The sequence below is a fragment of the Lipotes vexillifer genome, unplaced genomic scaffold (assembly GCF_000442215.2).
Source record: "Lipotes vexillifer unplaced genomic scaffold, Lipotes_vexillifer_v1.1 scaffold1011, whole genome shotgun sequence".
Taxonomy (NCBI): Eukaryota; Metazoa; Chordata; class Mammalia; order Artiodactyla; family Lipotidae; genus Lipotes; species Lipotes vexillifer.
This window is the reverse complement of record NW_006787698.1, coordinates 1631271-1652096: the sequence shown is the minus strand read 5'-3', so window position 1 is coordinate 1652096 and position 20826 is coordinate 1631271. Positions and strand designations below refer to the sequence as shown.

At 52.8% G+C, this 20826-nt stretch overlaps 1 protein-coding gene and 1 non-coding gene across 2 annotated transcripts in view; one reads left to right on the top strand and one right to left on the bottom strand.

The window, feature by feature from the left end:
• Positions 1 to 759: 759 nt before the first annotated feature.
• TRNAK-UUU (transfer RNA lysine (anticodon UUU)) lies at positions 760 to 831 on the bottom strand. Its single transcript has one exon. It is a non-coding gene; the product is annotated as a tRNA-Lys (tRNA).
• An 18959-nt stretch (positions 832 to 19790) lies between these two features.
• Positions 19791 to 20826, top strand: part of ZNRF4 (zinc and ring finger 4) — a 69715-nt gene continuing 68679 nt past the window's right edge. Inside the window, 1 exon segment of the mRNA XM_007460729.1 lies at positions 19791 to 19850. Coding sequence (XP_007460791.1) covers positions 19791 to 19850 — 60 coding nt within the window.

Here is a 20826-nt window from a genome sequence, read left to right as displayed (position 1 = left end):
AACATTATGTGGGCCTCCAGCCCCAGAAAAAAAAAAAAAACAACCAAAAACATATTCAGCCCCTGGGCTTCCAGTTTGAGAGACCTCTGATCCAAGGGGACAAGTCTAGGTAAGAAGCCTGTGTCACAAGAGGCTATTTGTGATTTGAGAATTTGGCAATGCCAAATTCAGTGGGTATGTCACAGATTGGGGCAAGTTAGCACAGCGCCGACCCTCCCTTCCTATCTGCCTGCGGTATTGGTGAGATGCAGGCCCCCATCCACACATATGCCTTCTGCCTCTGACGATCCATGCATTCTTTTCCCTGCAAGACAGCCAGAAGTGATGTGTTGAATGCCATTCAGGACACCTGCTCTAGGATTCTTTTTTTTTTTTTTTTTTTTTGAAAGGGCACTTCTTCTTGGACTTTCATGTTTTAATTTGGTAAAAAGTTACCAAATTCTATCCTTGCATTGAGCTAGTATAACATGGTGTTTATCACAGCAGCTCTTAGTTTCAAATCCTAGTTTTGTGACCTTGAGCAAGTTAGTTCACCTATCTGTGCCTCCCGTTTTCTCATTTATAAAATGAAGGAATCATACCCTACTTCATAAGGTTGCTATAAAAGTTAAATAAGGGAATACATATATAGCACCTGTTATATAGTTTGTACTCAGTAAATGGTAGCTAGTAGTAGTTTGCTGTTATTGAATTTTCTTTCTCTAGGATTTTTTTTTTTTTTTTTTTTTTGGCCATGCTGCATGGCTTGGGGGATCTTAGTTCCCTGATCAGGGATCGAACCTGGGCCCCGACAGTAAAGGTGCTGAGTCCTAACCACTGGACCACCAGGGAATTCCCTCTAGGATTCTAAAATGTTCGGGAGGAGGGGAGACTGTTTTGAGGATCTAGAATGCCGGGCACTCCAAGATTCTGGGAGTCCATGATTTTGGAGATCCCATGATTCTGAGCTTCCCAGGTTCCAGAACTCAGGGATTCACCGAGCTTTTCACTGCCCGCTTGAGTCTTCCATAATCACCCGTGACAGATAATACAGTGTCTCGAGGCAGAAACCATGACCCTTCTAATCCAGCGGTCTAGGCAGAGGGCCTACTGCCCGGAGCCACCTGGCTTTTCCTAACGGCTTAATGAGAAAGTCAGAATTAATTGGAACTGGCACCCAGCACTCACAGAGCTCAGTGTGGCTAGCTTGGCCTCCATATGTTAAAGCCGAGTGTCTCTGGGTCTTGCTCTGACCTGTTCTAAGCACCAGCAGGTGTGTTGCCTGAAACCTGGAGCTTAGCCTGACAAGGGAGGTGGCTGGGACTGTGGTGACCCAGTGCCACAGGTAGAGCCAGCCGGCCCACTCGCCCTGACACAGTGTACACCAGCCTGGGCCCTCATTCTGTCCCTCCTCTGGGCCTCAGTTTCCCTGCTTTGTTCAGTGAGATCAGCCTCAGGTTTCCTTGTGGATTACATGTAAATTGCTCAGTGTGTGTGTTGTACTGTAATCCATCCTTGGGCACCTGGGTAGAGTCCCAGAAGGGATATAGTGACTTCTCATTTCAATAGCTATTATCAGAGAGATTATGCCATTTCACACTCCAAACCCCAATGCATAATATTGCTCTTTTCCCCAAACCCCAGCAACATGGTGAATTATCAAACTTTTTCATCCTTAGCAACCTGGTAGATTTTTTTTTTTTTTTTTTTTTTCTTGCGTTATGCGGGCCTCTCACTGTTGTGGCCTCTCCCATTTGCGGAGCACAGGCTCCGGACGCGCAGGCCCAGCGGCCACGGCTCACGGGCCCAGCCGCTCCGCGGCACGTGGGATCCTCCCGAAACGGGGCACGAACCCGCGTCTCCTGCATCGGCAGGCGGACTCTCAAGCACTGCGCCACCCAACCTGGTAGATTTTTAAAAAGTATTTCTGGGTAGTTTTATTTTATATTGACCTTACCATGTGTGAGAATGAACTCCCTTTCATATGCTTGGAAGACATTTGTATTTCCTTTTCAGAAACTGTTCATGTCCTTTGCCTCTTTTTCTATTGAACTGTTGGCCCTTATTGATACCTGGAAGATTTTTACATATTAAGGAAATCAATCTTTTGTCTATCATGTCTTAGAAAAGTTTTCCTTTATTGATTGACCTTCTAGTATTTGTGTGTGTTTGTGTATGTGTGTGTATAGGAATTTTACATGTGTATGTAGTCTGTTATTAATCTTTTTTAAAAAATTTATTTATTTATTTATTTATTTATTTTGGGCTGCCTTGGGTCTTCGTTGTTGTGCGCAGGCTTTCTCTGGTTGCGGTGAGCGGGGCTACTCTTCATTGCGGTGCACAGGCTTCTCATTGTGGTGGCTTCTCTTGTTCCGGAGCACGGGCTCTAGGTACACGGGCTTCAGTAGTTGTGGCACACGGGCTCAGTAGTTGTGGTGCATGGGCTTTGTTGCTCTGCAGCATGTGGGATCTTCCTGGACCAGGGCTCAAACCCGTGTCCCCTGCATTGGCACGCAGATTCTTAACCACTGCGCCACCAGGGATGTCCTGTAGTCAGTTATTAATCTTTTTAAAAAAATGTATTTATTTTATTTATTTATTTTTGGCTGTGTTGGGTCTTTGTTGCTGCGCGTGGGCTTTCTCTAGTTATGGCAAGCGGGCTTCTCATTGCCATGGCTTCTCTTGTTGCAGAGCGCGGGCTCTAGGCACGCGGGCTTCAGTAGTTGTGGCACACGGGCTCAGTAGTTGTGGCTCGCAAGCTCTAGAGTTCAGACTCAGTAGTTGTGGCGCACGGGCTTAGTTGCTCCGCGGCATGTGGGAATCTTCCCGGACCAGGGCTCGAACCCGTGTCCTCTGCATTGGCAGGCAGATTCTTAACCACTGCGCCACCAGGGAAGCCCTGTAGTCAGTTATTAATCTTTTAAATCATTAAAGGTGTCATGTCATGCTTCAACACACTGGGATTATTATTATTTTTAACTTCCACATTTCCTTCTAGTAGTTTAATAGTTTCTCTCTCTCTCTCTCTTTTTTTTTTTTGCTTGGTTGGTGGGTGATCCATCTGAAATTAATTTTGCTCTTAGCTACCTTTAAAATCTCCACCTGAAATCTGATGGTTGTCTAAGAAGCTGTGTAGTAAGTGGACAATAGCATGATGACTGAAACCAGGTGGCTAGGCTTCAAATCCTGGCTCTGCCATTTTTCAATGTATCCTCAGGGAAGTCACTCTCTCTGAGCCTCACGTTACTCATCTGTAAAATGGGAGATAATAGTGTCATGTGAGAATTAAGGGAAGCTTTTATTATTTTGAGTCCAAAAAAATCTGTAATTTGATCACAGCTTTCAAAGTCATTAGCAAAGTATATTGATCAAGACACAAGGCTAGGGGGACTTCCCTGGCAGTCCAGTGGTTAAGACTATCTTCCTGGACCAGGGCTCAAACCCGTGTCCCCTGCATTGGCACGCAGATTCTTAACCACTGCGCCACCAGGGATGTCCTGTAGTCAGTTATTAATCTTTTTAAAAAAATGTATTTATTTTATTTATTTATTTTTGGCTGTGTTGGGTCTTTGTTGCTGCGCGTGGGCTTTCTCTAGTTATGGCAAGCGGGCTTCTCATTGCCATGGCTTCTCTTGTTGCAGAGCGCGGGCTCTAGGCACGCGGGCTTCAGTAGTTGTGGCACACGGGCTCAGTAGTTGTGGCTCGCAAGCTCTAGAGTTCAGACTCAGTAGTTGTGGCGCACGGGCTTAGTTGCTCCGCGGCATGTGGGAATCTTCCCGGACCAGGGCTCGAACCCGTGTCCTCTGCATTGGCAGGCAGATTCTTAACCACTGCGCCACCAGGGAAGCCCTGTAGTCAGTTATTAATCTTTTAAATCATTAAAGGTGTCATGTCATGCTTCAACACACTGGGATTATTATTATTTTTAACTTCCACATTTCCTTCTAGTAGTTTAATAGTTTCTCTCTCTCTCTCTCTTTTTTTTTTTTGCTTGGTTGGTGGGTGATCCATCTGAAATTAATTTTGCTCTTAGCTACCTTTAAAATCTCCACCTGAAATCTGATGGTTGTCTAAGAAGCTGTGTAGTAAGTGGACAATAGCATGATGACTGAAACCAGGTGGCTAGGCTTCAAATCCTGGCTCTGCCATTTTTCAATGTATCCTCAGGGAAGTCACTCTCTCTGAGCCTCACGTTACTCATCTGTAAAATGGGAGATAATAGTGTCATGTGAGAATTAAGGGAAGCTTTTATTATTTTTTTTTAAATCATGTACCTAGAAAGCCATCTGTCACTTGGCCCGTGTTTTTTTTTTTTTTTCTCTGTTTGCTATTTTGTTTTTATTTGCTTTTCAATTGCACTTGACTCTCAGTGTAGCCAACTAGCCAGCGACTATGCTTCAGGAACATTTCTAAGTGCTTATGTGCAGTAATTTACTCCTCATAACAACCCCATTGGACAGATGGTAATATCGAGGCCCAGGGAGGTTAAGTTCCTTCCTGAGGAACTTCCAAGGGTCAGGGTTGGCATTAGAGCCCTTGATTTTGCCCACTGCCCTGTTCTGGCCTCAGCCTTCCTCCCCCACTCTTGGCCACTGCTGGAGGAGGAGTTCCCACTGGGCTCCATCATAACTAGCTTCTAAGTACAGACTGAATCTCTGAGGTCAAGTCAACATTCTGGATACCCAGAACTGGTCAGTCCTGTCCTGGTAGGTATGGCTGTGGAGAGGGGCAGGCAGCAGTCAAGGAAGGCTTTCAGGAAGAGGGTGCTTAGATAAGTAAGACTGGAGAGGCTGGCAGGGCCTGAGAAAGGGGTTGCAAGGGGGAGGGGAGGACAGCATGGAAGCCTCCCCTGACTGTCACTGACCACAAGCCTTGACTCTTGCTTCTCCCCACTAGGCACACAGTGAACTATATAGTTGGTGATCAGGGGCAGGTACCTCCTTGGTTGCAGTGTTGAACTTCTACTCATCTGTCAAAGCCCCAGGGCTCCAATGCCTACTCATCTGGAAAGCCATCTCCCCACTACTGGCCTTTCCCAGCCTGGGGTCTCTCCTACTACTCAAACCCTGACCACATAGGACTGGGAGTGTCTGTGTCCAGCTCTGTGTCCTTCACCCTCAACTGGGTGACCCTTGAGGGCAGGGCCCTAGGTTGGGATTTCTCTGGTGCCCAGCATCGCCCAGCCCAGCCCGGACACAGAATAACTACTGGTTGAATATGTCTTGAAGGAAATAAGGGAGTAAATGAGAGTCAAATATGTGAGTGACAAATACAAACCTCAGACACTTCCTTCCAGGGCTCCCACCTCCCTCCGGATAAAAGCCCAGGTCCTCCCTGTGGCCCACAAGGTCCTGCATGACCTGCCCCATCCCCTCCCTGACTCTCCCCCTCGCTCACTCTGCTCCAGCCACACAGGCCTCCTCGCTGTTCCTCCAACAGGCAGGCTCCGTCCTGCCCCAGGACCTTTGCACAGGCTGTTCCCATCTCAGCCTGCAGTAAGTATTCTTGATCATGACTCTTTGCGTGGTCGGCTCATTCCTCCTTCAGATCTCCATTCAAATGCCACCTCCACAGAGAGACCTCCCTTGACCTTGATCCCTAAAATAGCCGGCCAGTCTCGAGCTCTCTTCCTCTTCTGGTCCCTCCCTGGCACTTCCCACGATCGGATGCACTGTGCATTTACATATTTATCTTTATGATGCGGCTCCTTTTCGTGCTTTTTGTCCCGGGTCACCCGGGGCGCCTCCATCCGCCTAGCTCGCAGTAGGCACTTAATACAGGTCGACGTAAACTAAGGGGCGTCTGCGGGTGGGGGCTAGGGGCCCGCGGGTCCACCCGCCGCGCCCCGCCCTCGTGGGGCCTCCAGTCTGCGAGCTGGGCGTGCCCGGGCAGGCTGGGCGCGGGCGCGGGCGCGGCGAGAGCGGGCGGCCGGGCCGGTTGGGCGAGTGCGGAGGGCGCGCGGGGCCCGGGCCGGGTCCGCGGGCCCGGGCCGGGTCCGAGTGTCCGGCGGGGGCCATGGAGGGGCTGCGGCGGGGCCTGTCGCGCTGGAAGCGCTACCACATCCAGGTGCACCTAGCGGACGAGGCGCTGCTGCTGCCGCTCACGGTGCGGCCGCGGGACACGCTCAGCGACCTGCGCGCCCAGCTCGTGGGCAAGGGCGTGAGCTCCTGGAAGCGCACCTTCTACTACAACGCGCGGCGGCTGGACGACCACCAGACAGTGCGCGACGTGCGCCTGCAGGACGGCTCGGTGCTGCTGCTCGTCAGCGACCCCAGGTGGCCGGGGGAGGGGACTGGGGGGCGACCGGGGATCGGGGGCCTGGGGTGGGGGGGATAGGGGGCCCTGGCTGGGGTCCCCGGTGAGGGGTGAGTCAGGGTTGGGGGGAGACGGCGGGGCACCAGGAGGGTCTGGCTGGCGTCCCCGGTGGGGTGGGAAGTGGGTCAGGGCCGTGGGGGAGGCCAGGAGGGCCTAGCTGGGGTCAGGGTGGAGTGCGTGGGATGGTTGCGGAAAGGTGGACTGGGGATCCTTCTCGTCCTTGTGGACTCCTTGGAGAGAGCCCAGCACTGAGAAAGGCCAGGAGCCTGGCTCGATTCCCCCTGCAGGCTTTCTTCTTTTCTCTCGCTCTGTCTGCCTCTCTCCAGCCTCGCCGGTCTTTCTCACGATCTCTCTTTGTCTCCTGTCTCTCCCTCTCTCTGTGACACTGTCCCTGTTTATTTCCTTTCCTTCTTTCTGTCTCTGTCTCTCTATATCTCTCTGTCTCTCTGCGTCTCTGCCCATTTCTGTCTCTGCTGTTTTTCTCTGTGTGTGTGTCTCTCTTCCTTTTCTGTTCATCCATCTCCCCCACTACCTCTGCCTTCCCCACAATCCCATCCTGACCCTTGCTGTCCACACTCTGACCTGGCCGCCTGGGGTATCCAAAGAGGTCCCCTGGCCAAGGTGACCCGAGAGGAGTGGGTCTCCCAACCCAAGGAGGGGTCTGCGGAGAAGGGCAGCTGGGCTGTGGGAACAGCACATGTAGAGCCCTGGGGCAGCTTTGGGAAATGGTGGAGGCTGGTGCTTGGCGAGATTGGCAGTGGATGGAGGCGCTGGGCGGGGGAGGGACTGGAGCTGTCTGTGTAACACTGGAGTTTATGGGGGTCATGCTCGCTGGGGCCCTAGAGGCTTGGTCCACCAAGTCTGGGTGACATTTTGAGAGTAGGAGCCTTAGATGCCAGTCCTGGAGGCTCAAGATGTGGTGGGAGGGCCTGCCTCTCCAGGCCCTCTCGAGGGAGGGTCTCACTTGGGGCTGGGAGAGGGTGTTCCTGGCAGTGACCAAACAAAGCCTAGCAGCTGGACGATCCACAGACGTCTACACAGTCAATATTCAATATACAATACGCATTTATTGGGTGCCTACTGTGTGCCGGGTCATGTGCTGGGCGGCACTGGAACCCAGCAGGGACCCAGACAGACCAGGCCTGCCCTCACGGAGCCCACAGTCAGTCCAGTGGAAGAGACAGACAAGGAACCAAATAAACATGTTTGAATGTCAGGTTGTAATAAGTGCTATGGAAAGATGCAGGAAGGTAGAGAGTGATGGAGGTGTTGCTACCCTATCAACAGTGGCCAGGGGAGGTCTGTCGGAGAAGATGACATTTCACAGTACAATGTGAAGGAGCTGATTAAACAAAGAGAACAAGAGTGGGCAGGAGGGTATTCCAGGAAGAGGAAACAAAATGTGCAAAGGCCCTGGGGCAGAACCATGCCTAGTGTGTTGGAGGAACAGTGAGGAGGCCTGTGTTTCTGGACCAGAGTGAGTGAGGGGGAGAGAGGGAGGAGGGGAGGGCAGGGAGGGGACAGGGAAGGTCGTGCAGGGCCTTGTGGGCCATGGGGAAGACTTGGGCTTTTACCCTCAGGGAGGTGAGAGCCCTGGAGGGCTGTGGGCAGAGGAGGGGCAGGACCTGACTCAGGTGCTCACAGGTGCCCCTGGCTGATACAGGGAAGACAGACTGTGGAGGGGGCGGGGAGGGCTTGGGGTGGGGATCGGGGGACCAGGGTGGAGGTCTAGTGATGGTAAGTGATGGTGGGGGCTGAACTAGGATAGAGTCAGCTCACTGTTCCTCCTACTCTCTAGGCATGGTCCTCAGGGCCTTTGCACTGCTGTTCCTTCCTCCTCCAATGCTTTCCACTTCCCTTCCTCAGCTCCTTCAGGCTTTTGTTCAGATCCTACCTCCTCAGTGTAATCTTCCCTGACCACCTGTTTAAAATGGCATCCCACCAACACCATACCCTAACCCTGCTTTACCTTTCTCTATACTTCCTTGATTATTTTTACTAATATTTTACTAATTTTTTTTTTTTGCCCCATCTCCCCCACTAGACCGTAAGCTCTGTGACGGCATTGTTGTCCATCCTATTCACTGCTGTTTCCCCAGTTCAGTGCCTGGCACATAGTAGGTGCTCAATAAATGTTAGTTGAATGTATGATCTCTGGAGGTGAAGAAGGGGATGCTCAGAACATTTTCCTGGAGCTCTAGTGTTTCCTGGAAGCAAGAGAGAGGGTCTCGTGGGTGGAGGCGAGTCTGGGCAGACGCAGCAATATGCATTGGCTGGACACCGAGCAGACCAGGAGGCTTTAAGTGCCAAGGTGAGGGCTGCACAGGCCTGCAAGCTGTATCTTTCTGTCCCCGTCCTGCAGGTAATCTGTGTTGGAGGATGCGGAGCCATGACCGAGAGGACCAGAGGTGCTGGCTGAAGAAGCAGGCTGGGGGTGGCGGGGGACATCTCCCGGGAGCCTTGACCTCACTCTGGGTAAGTCACTCCAGTATTTGGGACACAGAAGGGACCTTAGAGATTGTGGAGACCACAGATGGGTAAACTGAGGCTCAGAGAGGAGAAGAGAGTCATCTCTGATGACCATCACCCTTCTCCACACCCATATGCTTCTGGCCCCTGGGGCAGGGTCACTGGCCTTAGCTTCTCACCTTTGAACTAACACATGGGCCTGAGTAATGCTGCCCTGAATTGCTGTGTGCCCTTGGGCAAATTGCTCCTCCTCTCTGGGCTCTGTTACCCCTCTTCCTTAACAATCAAAGAGTGGGCTTTGGTTGGCAGGTTTGGTTTAATTGCACTCTTTGCCTGCAATTTCTGCGACTGCCACCAGGTGGCTTCAAGTGCCAAGCTCCCCACAGGCTAAGGGCTATCCCTGCCCCTCCTGGAGGGCACCAGGGCCATCTCAAAGGAGGAGCTGGCTGCAGGTGTTTCTGTCCATGGGGCTGTTAGGGAAAAGGGAAGAAGGAAAAGTGGCCAGAGAGCTGGTGTTTCACCCTGCAAGGGGGCCTGGATTGAAATTGTCTTATCCCCTCCCTCCTGCTGTTCCAAGGTTCCGGGCTTCCAGCATAGATGGTGAAACACTGGCCTGCCCAGCTGCTGCCCACTGCCTGGGACATTCCTGATGGAGCCCCAGTCCCTGACACTGACCTAGGATGTTGCTACTCTGGGCCAGCCAGCCTTCCAGCTGTGCTGTGTGATCCTGAGGAGGTGGCTCCTGCCTTGGGGCTTCAAGTGCCCAGTCTGCAGTGGGAACCACGTGCCATCTTGGGAGGCAGCTGGAGGAGGTCACATGAAAAAAAGCACAGAGGGGAGAGGAGCTTGGGGGTAGCATCACCCCCACCTGCCTGGTACATTCTCTCTGCCACGCCTCTACCCAAGCTGTGCCCCCAGCCTGAAGCACCTTTCACACCCCTCTCTGCAGCTCCAGTCCACCCAGCATTCCAGCCTCCTCCAGGAAGTCTTCTCAGACTCCCTCCTCCCCAGCCAGTGAGCACCTTGTCCTCTTTTGGGCCTCCTCAAGCCTCCTCTACTGTGAACAGCTTTGGCTGGGGGCAGGGGGGGTGTGGCCAGACACTCATGAAATCTCAAATGACTAAAGGTGGAGACTGGGGGGCCCCAGCCCTCTCCCAGTGCTCCAGTGTCACACTGCACTCCTCCCCCAAACCCAGACCCCTCCCCACGTTGCACCCGTGTCCACCCCCGTGGCGGCGTCCTTCGCGTTCAGTCCCACTGCTTTGCCTCCTGCATGGGGTCTCCTGGTTGTGTCTGAAGGGCTCTGGTTAAGTGGGCAGGGATTTGGGGGGGGGGCGGTGGCTGTGCCTGGCAGAGCACTGAGACATTGACGGTAACCATGGGGGTACTCCGGGCTATTCCAGGCGGTGTGTTGTAGGAATTCTGGGTATGAGACCCTCTGAGTAGGGAATTCCATGGCAGTCCAGAGGTTAGGACCCTGCACTTCCACTGCTGGGGTTCGATCCCTGGTCGGGGAACTAAGATTCCGTGTGGCGCAGCCAAAAAAAAAAAAGTAGAACGTTGGGACTCAGTTGCATCTCTGATCTGCGGCCATGAGGCGTCGGGTCCACCGTGCAGACCCCCTTGGGTTGTGGGGATGCTGGCATGCGGGCCCTCGAGGGCCGCGTTCACGCTCTGGGTGCTGGCATCACAGGGTAGAGGCTCGGGAGCCTGGGAAGACATAATGTTTTAATTAAGAGTCGTGTTGGCCGCAGGGCCCAGAGTAGGGACAGGTGGATAATAAATTGTGGCCGTGGGGAGAGTAGTGCTCAGATGTGCGTTTGTCCATCAGGGGATGGGGACGGCCCCAGGCCTACGGGGCTTTTCTCACTTCCCCTTGGAGGAGCCTCTCCGGGGCTGGCATCACTCCTCCTGGGGCCAGGCAGCCCAGGCCCCTACTCCTGCCTGGTTTTGGCCTCGGTGGGTCACGCAAACACTGGGGGACCTGCCCCCCAGGGCCCAGCAGGAAAGTGGGGCTTTTAATAGCCACCCCAGCTCCATTCCTCAGCTCCCACTACATGCCAGGGTCTGTGCCACATCCTTGTCTGGCCTCCACTTACTCTAGTCTGTGAAGTGTGAGGCTCGGTGGTGGTGGTGATGATTATGGCCCATTTTACAGATGGGGCATCCAAAGTCACCCTGCCCCCTCTAGTCTGCTGCCCTGGCAACCCTAGAACTGAGGGGTCCCCAGCCCATGAGCAGGTCCCTGATAGAGGAAGGGGGAGGGTTTCCCACATCTTGGCTGAGGTGAGGGTGGGAGAAAGCATTTTCAGGCCTTTCTGACATTTAACAAACAGTATGCAAATCGCATGCAGATCGCATGCAAATCATCACCCATTTCTTAAGCCTCAACAGCTTTGGTGTGTTCTGAAATAATAATGTTGGACTTGTCCCTTGGTATTGGCTTGGAGGAGGGGTGCAAAGTTTTTCCCTTCCTCCCTTCCTTCCCCTTCCCTTCTGTTTTCTTTCCTTCCTCCCTCCCTTTCTTCCCTCCTCCCTTCCTTTCTTCCTGTTATCTCTTTGCTCCCTTCACATTGTTTTTTGGAGGCTTCCCAGTCCCAAGATGAATACAAACAGAAAAAGTGGCTTCCAGCGTTCCCATTTTCCAGATGGGGAAACTGAGGCACTGAGAGGCACAAGCCTGGACTGAGATACCAGAGACACATTGTGGAAGGCATCCGCCACCAAGTGTCATCATGGACCAAAGTGGACAGTACCTGTGACCCAAGGAGGAGAGATGACAGTGGCTGGAGCAGGCCTAACAGGGCTTGGAGGAGCCAAGGGGAACTGTCCTTGGGTTTCTTGGCCTAGAGTGGCAGGCTGCCAGGCTTGGATCTGGAGAAATCTGACACTGAGTGATCTTACTCCTCAAGTCCTTCTTTGTCTTGCTACTCCATCATCATGTTCTTTGAATTTGGGCCACAGCCTCTGCTCAGTTTGCATGCCCTACCTTTTCTGTTTGCAAACTCCTATTCATCCTTCCAAGCCCCAGCTCCAGTGCCCCCTTCTTCAATGCAGTCATTTTTGATCCTCCAGAAGAGCTTCCACTTCCCTCTGGGCTTCTGTTGCCCCAGATCTCTCTCTCTCTCTCTCTCTCTCTCTCTCTCTCTCTCTGGTCCAACTCTGACCCTTTTGGAGACAGCAGCATTACTGGACACTCTGGCTTGTTTCCAGCACTTGTCTGATTATCACACACCTCCAGACTTTTGTATTCCCTGCCCAGAATGTCCTTTTGGGTCTTTTTCACCTGGAATAGTCCTACATTTTCAAGGTCCTGGCACTAATACCCCACCTCCATGTGGGCTTGACAGCTCTCTCCCAGTCGGCCTCTGGGTCCTGCAGCCTCCATCACTTCATCCCTGACCCAGAGAACGGGGAGGTCTGTGTGTCCTCCCAGTCTTAGGAGTTGCCTCTGGGGCCCCAGGATCACCTAGGCTGGGATTACAGGGTGATCCTGTAGTACAGTACAAATTCGGTACAGAGGGACTGAATTTGAGTAGGTACGGAATAAAAGACTAAGTGTTTGGAAACAACGCCAAGTTCAAACTCCCTCACTTAGCCTTAGGCTTCACTCTCCGTCGACAGTTCAGTCCTAAGCACATCCTTCGCCCTTCCCTCTCGTTCACCTCCAGAACTCTGCACAAGCCATTCCCTCTGCCAGGAATGCTTTTCCCTTGACTCCTATTCTGGGTGACCCCAAGCCAGGCCCCTCCCATCTCTGCGCTGTGAAAATGGGGAAAGTCCGGTCCCCCCAGGGCCTCTCAGGCTCCTGGCTCCACCCCAGGAGCAAGTCCGGGCTGCAAGGAGTTTCGGGTGAGACCTGGCAGCCACCATCTCTCCCTGGGGCCCGTGGCGTCCCGGGGAGGGGCCACCTCCTGCCTTGGCTGCCCACTCGCTTTGTGCTCCCAGAAGTTTGAGGGGAATTTTCCTGAGTGGCAAGTAAATCCAGGTGGTTCCCAGAGGAGGCATCTGTGGCTCAGCCAGAAACTGCCGGCACCTGGACTTTCTGCTTTAGTTCAGTTGTGCCTCTCTCTCTCTCTCTCTCTCTCTCTCTCTCTCTCTCTCTTTCTCTCTCTCTCTCTCTCTCTTTCTCTCTCTGTGTGACTCCAGGCCAGATTCTGGCATTCTCTAAATGCCATTAGTTCAATGGGCATTTATCAAGTGAGCTCTGTGTGCCCGGCCCTGTGCTGGCTGCTGGAGATACCAAGACAGACTTTGCTTCGGCTGCTGTAGACAGTGGGGCAGGTTGTTCACTGCACAAAAACATCCAGCTGGGGTGAGAGGGCCTCAGGAAGGGAAATCTTTTCATAATTCACAGAGTCTCCTATACAGGTTAGTGGTGGTCCTGACCCTGATGCCTCCCCCACCCCCCGTGTCTCCATCTGTCTCTGTGTCTCATTCAATCTCTTCTCTATGTATCTGCCCCCATTTGTCACTCTTTCTCTCTGTGTCTCTTGATCTTTGCTCTCCAGTCTCTCTATCTGAGCCTCTCTGTCTGTCGCCATCTCTGTCTCTGTCTCCTTCCATGTCTCTGGCAGTTTATTTCTGTCTCTCTCTCTCCATACCCCTGTATCTGTCTCTCATATCCCCTCTCAAAAGGGACATCCTTTCCCCCTGATGCTCTGAGCATGACCTCTGGGTGTTTCCAAAAGTTGCTGGGTCCATGCATTCTGTAATCACTGATGAAGCACCTCCAATTTTCAGGGCACTGAGGACAGCGTGGTGACTAGGACACCCAGCTGTTGGCCGTCATGGGGCTTGAGGTCCAGCAGAAGAGACAGAAGCTGCAGGGTGGGGGGCTGCTCCTAGTATCCTGGAAACCCCTCCTCTGGGCTCGGCCCACACTCTTCTGAATGACCTTGGGTGGTCCTTGTCCCTCTCTGGGCCTCAGTTTCCGCACCTAACCAAGGAGGGAGGTGTTTAAGGTGGCTGGGCCAGAAGCTGCTTGCAAGGCCTAGGCTGTTTGTTGGCAGAGAAATCCTGGCTCATCCCCACACCCAAATGGGTTTGAAAGAATCCTCCGAGGGGAAAACATTTGTAAGAAAAAAGAAAACAAAAAATCAGAGTCAGGCTTCCCTGGTGGCGCAGTGGTTAAGAATCCGCCTGCCAGTTCAGGGCACACAGGTTCGAGCCCTGGTGCGGGAAGATCCCACAGGCTGCGGAGCAACTAAGCCCGTGCGCCACAACTACTGAGCCTGCGCTCTGGAGCCTACGTGCCACAACTACTGAAGCCTGCGCGCCTAGAGCCCATGCTCCGCAACAAGAGAAGCCACTGCAATGGGGCCCGCACACCACAACGAAGAGTAGCCCCCGCTCGCCGCAATTAGAGGAAAGCCCATGTGCAGCAACGAAGATCCAATGCAGCCAAAAAAAAAAAAAAAAAATTGGAGTCGCCTGCCCAGGCTGCTGTCTGACTCACCTTGGGTGGAAGCGGCCTCACTGCCATCCCCCAGGTCATCAGAGAAACTTCCTGCCTCTTCCCCTGATGGCCCCTGGCTATCCACTGAAGGCTGCTGCCCTCACCATGATGGCTCTAGGCCTGGCACTGACCTCACACTTGTGCTCTGAGCTCCAGACCCACTTAACCCCTTGCCGGGCCCCAAGTGGGAGAAACTCTTTCCAGCCATAGGGCCTTTGCATGTGCTGTGTCTACATTTGGAGGACCCTCTCCCCACCCCTTATCTTTCATCCTCCGATTTGCAGGTTCAATGTCACTTCCTTGGGGAGGCTCTAAACAACCACGTTCCCTCTTTTTTTTTTTTTTTCGTTCCCTCCGTCTTGCACTCACACAGTATCCTGTTCTGTTCCTTTGTAGCATTAATTATTTATATTATTATTCATTCAATGTATTATTTTCCCCACTAGCCTCTGGGCACCGTGAAGGCTGGGGTGAGGTCTGGTCTGATCACTGATAGATCACACAGCATTTAATAACCCAGAGTAAGGGAGTGGGAGCCAGGGACTCCCTCCCTTCCCAGACTCCCTCAGGGTCCCCCGCCCGAGTTTCTGTCACCACTGTGTCCAGCTCCAGGTGGCCACGGGGCACAGAGCCTCGGAATTGGGATTCCAGGCACTCTGGCTCCTGCCGCTTTGATAAATGGGGGAAATTCAGAATTAATTATTGACTGCTGCGCTGAGCTGGCCTGATCTGGACAGATAAAGAGTGTCCTCACTGCCACGTCTGCCCAGCACTTCTCAGGAGTTTATTAGAGGTTGGGAGGCAGCTGGCTGAGGGGAGAAGCCCAGAAGGCACTGGAGCCAGATGGAGCTGAGTTCAAAGCCTGGCTCTGCTGGGCCACTTTGGAAGGCCACAGCCTTCCATGGATCTCATTGCCCTCGGGGGCAGGTCGCGCAGGACCTTGTGGGCAGAGGGGAGGACTTGGGCTTTTACCGAGAGGGAGGTGGGAGCCCTGGAGGGCTGTGGGCAGAGGAGGGGCGGGGCCTGAGTCAGGCGCTCACGGGCGCTCTCTGGTGGCCGCTTCTTGGAGGGCAGGCTGTCGGGGGTGAGTTTGGGAGCCAGGGGACCAAGGGTGGCGGCAACTGCGCTGGTCCAGGTGAGTGATGATGGGGGAAGAGAGTTCCAGGCAGAGGGAACATCCAGTGCAAAGGCCCTGAGGCAGGGTCGTGCCTGGCGTGTTGGAGGAACAGTGAGGAGGCCCATGTGTCTGGAGCAGAGTGAGGGGGTAGGGAGAGGGAGGAGGGGAGGGCAGGGAGGGGATAGGGGCAGGTTGTGCAGGACCTTGTGGAGAGGACATGGGCTTTTCCTCCTAGACGGATGGAATGTGGTGGGTTTTTGCAAGAGCAAAAGCTCTGAGGGGAAGGCTGGTCGCACTGTCTCTGGATCCCAGACAGGCGATGACCCCACCCAGGAGTCAAGGATTTGAATCATGCCTCTGCCTACCCTTAGCTGAGTGAACTGAGGCTAATGACTTGCCCTTCTGGGCCTCAGTTTCTCATCTGTAAGATCGGTGCAATAGTAGACCATTCTCTCACAGTGGTGAGACTCACATGAGCTCAGGATGGGTAGGAGCTGCTGGCTCCATGCAACAGTCACGATTGGGATTAGGGTGAGGAGAGCAAGGCACTGGCCTTCGCACAAAACTTAGGGGGCTTGGAGAAGGCGGTCAGAAGATACAAACTTCCGGTTATAAGAAAAATAAGTCCAGGGATGTAATGTACATGATGACTACAGCTAACACTGCTGTAGGATATATAGGAAAGCTGTTAAGAGAGTAAAAGCTAGAACTTCCCTAGCAGTCCAGTGGTTAAGACTCCATGCTTCCACTGCAGGGGGCCCGGGTTCGATTCCTGGTCAGGGAACTAAGATCCCACAAGCTGTGCAGCACGGTTGGAAAAAAAAAAGAGAGAGAGAGAGAGTAAATCCTAGAAGAGTTCTCATCACGAGGAGAAAAAATGTTTCCCCTTTATTCTTTTCTTTTTATTGTATCTATATGAGAAGATGGATGTGAGCTGAACCTATTGCAATAATCCTTTCGCAGTATGTGTAAATCAAACCATCATGGCCTTAAACTTATGCATGGATGTATGTCAATTATTTCTCAGTAAGACTGGGGGGAAAAAAAACTTTGGAGGCGCTGCCAAATTCAGTCATTCGGATAAATACTATTTTAATGCAACATTTGAAAAAACTCCCAATGAATGCAAAAACATCTGCAATGAACAAAGTACCTAAGTGTTAAATATTGACAGGCTCTGACCCCTGCACTGGCTCCACCCTCGCCTCACCCTATTCCAGGCGCTGCTGCACCTGGGAGGCCGTTCCTCCTGCCCAGCCTCCGCTCCCTGCAGTAAAGGCCTCTGATTAAACCTTCATTCCAGATAATTAAGCCCAGGGATCTGGGGGCCTAGCAGTGATGCAGGAGGGAGGCCCTGGCGGGGGTGAGCCAAGGTGGGCCTCCCCCGGGGGAGAGGGAAGGCCGGGAGGGAGGTCACTGAGTGGCTGGAGTGGAAGCCCGAACTTAATTAGCCCCTCAGGATTAATTACTAGGCCCAGGAACAGGCTGAGAAATCTATTACCCGAGTGGCTCCCGGCTCCAGGCTTCCCTCCTTCTCTCCATCATTTTTCTCTAAACCTCCTCCTCATTCTTTTCCAACAAAATACATTTATTAAAAAAATGCAACTTTATATCCTACCATGAAAACCCAGATACATATTTTCTGCTCAGAGTAGATGGTATATAAATTTGGGGAGCTATACACTGAAGTAAATATGTAACTGTTAAAGAATGATCTACGTGGTTCTGTTTGGAACCATGGTAACAGCTGTGAGCAATGAGTATGTGCTGAGCGTTTACGCACTCTTCTTAGCTCATCGTCTCACAACGTCTCTGGGGGGGTGCAAGCTATCAGCACCCCCATTTTGCAAGAGTTTTCTGACACTAGGATCTGTGCTCTGGGACCCCACAGAACAACCCAGAGTGGGTTCTGACTTGAGATCTTGTCCTGCAAAGCCCTGACAGGCTGTTCTGTGAGCCATTTTAGGTTCCAGTTGAGCCCAGATCTTGTTAGTTTTTGCTTTCTGCCTCCAAACATTTACCTTGGCTTTTTTTTACCCTCCCACCAGAAACGCCCCTCCTTCATGCCCCTCCTTCGTATGTGTGAATCCGCCTCAGTTTTCAAAACTCAGGGGCACATGTCTGCAGGAGGTTTTCTTTGTGAACCCCTAAATTGAGGCTTCACCCACCCACCCCACCACAGGCTCCCCCACAGTCTCCTTTCCAGCCTGATTGCTCTGGCTGGAAGGTCTCTGTGTCTCCCAGCTTGGGGGCGTCTCCAGCGCTGGCTCTTTGGGTCCTGAATAGCCCAGCTCGGGTAGGATATCAGTCACGGGAGGACACTCATGGGCTCGTTGGTTTCTCCTCTCACCTCCAAGCACTAGTATTATCCTCCAATTTTACAGGGGAGGAAACTGAGGCTGGGAGAGAGCCAGTGAGCTGAGTCACACAGCAGGGAGGGGACAAACTCCAATGCTCTGTCATGAACTGCTTCCTGTGTCCACTGCCCCACACTGTGCAGGTGGGAAACTGAGTCACCAAGGGGCGAACTGGCCTTGCCGAGGTCATATGGCTGGTCCTGGCGGTGGAGCTGGGGATGGGCCCCTCACCAAAATGGAAGATGAATCTGGATGGAAGGTGGGAAGGGCCAGATCATGGCAGGGCTGGTGGGGGAACCCATTCTGGGGTATTCCGTGGGGCCCCAGAGCACAGATCCTAGTGTCAGAAAGCTCTTGCGAAATGGGGGTGCTGATAGCTCACACCCCACCCCCCCCAGAGCTATTGTGAGGAGAAGACGAGCTAAGAAGAGTATGTAAACACTCAGTACGTACTCAGTGCTCACAGCTGTTGCCATGGCCCAGGCAAAGGTGGGCAGGCTGGAATGAGTGGATGGGGGCGAGGGGGCAGAGAGATGGGGCACAGTGGGACTTCCCTGGTGGTCTAGTGGTTAAGACTCTGCACTTCCACTGCAGGGGGCATGGGTTTGATCCCTGGTCGGGGAACTAAGATCCGGCATGCCATGCGGTGAGGACAAAAAAAAAGAGAGAGAGAGATGGGGCACGGTGGGGTAGAGGGAGGGTGTGTCCTCAGACTGGGGACACCGAGGCTCCTACCCCTTCTGTCTTGTCCCCATCACCACCTCCCTCTCCTGCTGCAGAAATACTTAAAGGAGCCCATGGCTTTTTGGCTGGCCTTTGGGGACATTTCACCATTTCCTGGGGTCCAGGGTCTAGGGAATTAATTTAACCGGTGCAAGGCTGAGGCTAGGAGAGGCGAACCCCAAAGTGAGAGCCTGACACCCATTCCCCTACCCCAAGGCGTCCTCTGGCTACCATAGGTCCATTACGCAGATGGCAAGACTGAGGTCCAAAGAGGAAGGAGCGGGCCTGAGGTCTCGACCTCATAAGGCTCACATCCAGTTGCCTCTCCTCCCATCCTTCCAGAGCTCTGCCCTGGGGAGCTTTTCATGCTCATGAAGACGTGAGTGGTTGACAGAAGTCTTAATGGTGGAAACTCAGGTGTGTTAGCAGGAAACTGGAGTAATGACTCCCCAGGAAGGCACAATGTCAGGCGGCAGCTTTAATGATCCAGGCCTGACAGCTTCACCCCTTCAGCTGGGTCTCCTGAGCCTCCAGCCTTCTTGAGACCCAAAGGCCACCGCTGCCCTCAGGCTGGTGAGCACTCGGGACACGCTCGTGGGCACACACGCACCTGCGGCTGACACCGCACACCCCGTGGACCACAGCCGGTGCTTGTGGGTGGTATGTGTCTCCCCCCACCCCCCAGCCTCACACAGCAGCCCAGCTCTCTGCCTGCTGCCTGGGAACAATTATAGAGTCAGAGGGATGCTGCGGCCCAAGATGGGCTCATGTTTAATTCATCTTGGGGCTAATTATAGCCAGGCTGGGGGAGGGGCGTGGTAACCTTGGCCTACCCTCTCGAGCCCTTCCTGCCAGCCAGGGTGACCGGGGAAGGGTCGCGGGACGGGGGCTTGTGACCCGCTGTTGGCCCCAGCTCTAGGCAGCTGAGCCAGCCCTCCTGAACCTCCTGCTAGGGTGCATGCTCAGAGGAGGACGGAGGCGGCGCTCATGGCGGAAAGGCGGGCACAGGGCCTGGCAGGGCGGTGGGAAGAATGGGGATTCCAGCTCAGGGCAGCTGTGTGCAAGCATCAGGATGGTTCCTTCCCTCCCTCCTCCTTCAGTCCCACGGATCAGGATTGATACTACTATCTGGGTTGATACAGGCTGTTACATCACCTTCCAGGTGGACCCACCAAAGCCTAAGGTCCCAGGGCAGAGCCGGCTGGTACCTAACAATAGGTAATAACCCACACTGGGATCATGTGACATTCCGCACTGTTTGTAGCATTCGGCCCTCCGTAAATGTTAGCCACATTCTTTGCCAGTGTCCTTGGGTGCTTACCATATGCCCAGAACACTTCTGAGCAACTTGCACGATTGTCACCGGACGGAGATGAACGCCTCGCTCGCCTCTGATGCAAAACTTGAGGTGCCCACAGATGCAGCCAAAGAGGTAAATACCATTTTAAGTCATATTTTTAAAAGGTTTTTTTATTGTGGTAAAAATCACATAATATAAAACATTATTTTAACCATATTTAACCGTACAGTTCAGTGGCACTAAGTACAATTGTTGTGCAAAAGGTTTTTTTATTGTGGTAAAAATCACATAATATAAAACATTATTTTAACCATATTTAACCGTACAGTTCAGTGGCACTAAGTACATTCACATTGTTGTGCAACTCTCACCATCATCCATCTCCCGAGTTTTTCACTTTTCTAAACTGAAACTCTGTCCCCGTGTTGGGTCTTCCTTGCTGCGTGCGGGCTTTCTCTAGTTGCAGAGAGTGGGGGCTCCTCTTCATTGTGGTGCACAGGCTCTAGGAACTTGGGCTTCACTAGTTGTGGCTCACGGGCTCTAGAGCGCAGTCTCAGTAGTTGTAGCGCGTGGGTTTAGTTGTTCCGCGGCATGTGGGATCTTCCCGGACCAGGGCTCGAACCTACGTACCCTGCATTGGCAGGCAGATTCTTAACCACTGCGCCACCAGGGAAGCCCTACCAATGTACTTTCTGACTCTGTGAATTTGACTATTCTACGTACCTTGTGTAAGTGGAGTCAAATAGTATTTGCCTGCACCTACTGTATATTTGAATGCATTGCTAAGGTTAAGTCATATTTTAAAGAATCCAAACTGGGACTTCCCTGTGGTCCAGTGGTAAAGAATCCGCCTTACAATGCAAGGGACGTGGGTTTGATCCCTGGTCAGGGGACTAAGATCCCACATGCCGTGGAGCCACTAGGCCCATGTACCACAACTACAGAGCCCACGTGCCCTGGAGCCTGTGCGCCACAGCTAGAGAGAAGCCCATGCGCCACAACAAAAGATCCCACATGCCTCAACAAAGGTCCCGCGTACTGCAACTAAGACCTGATGCAGCCAAAAATAAATAAATAAATAATAAATAAATCTTAAAAAAAAAAAAAA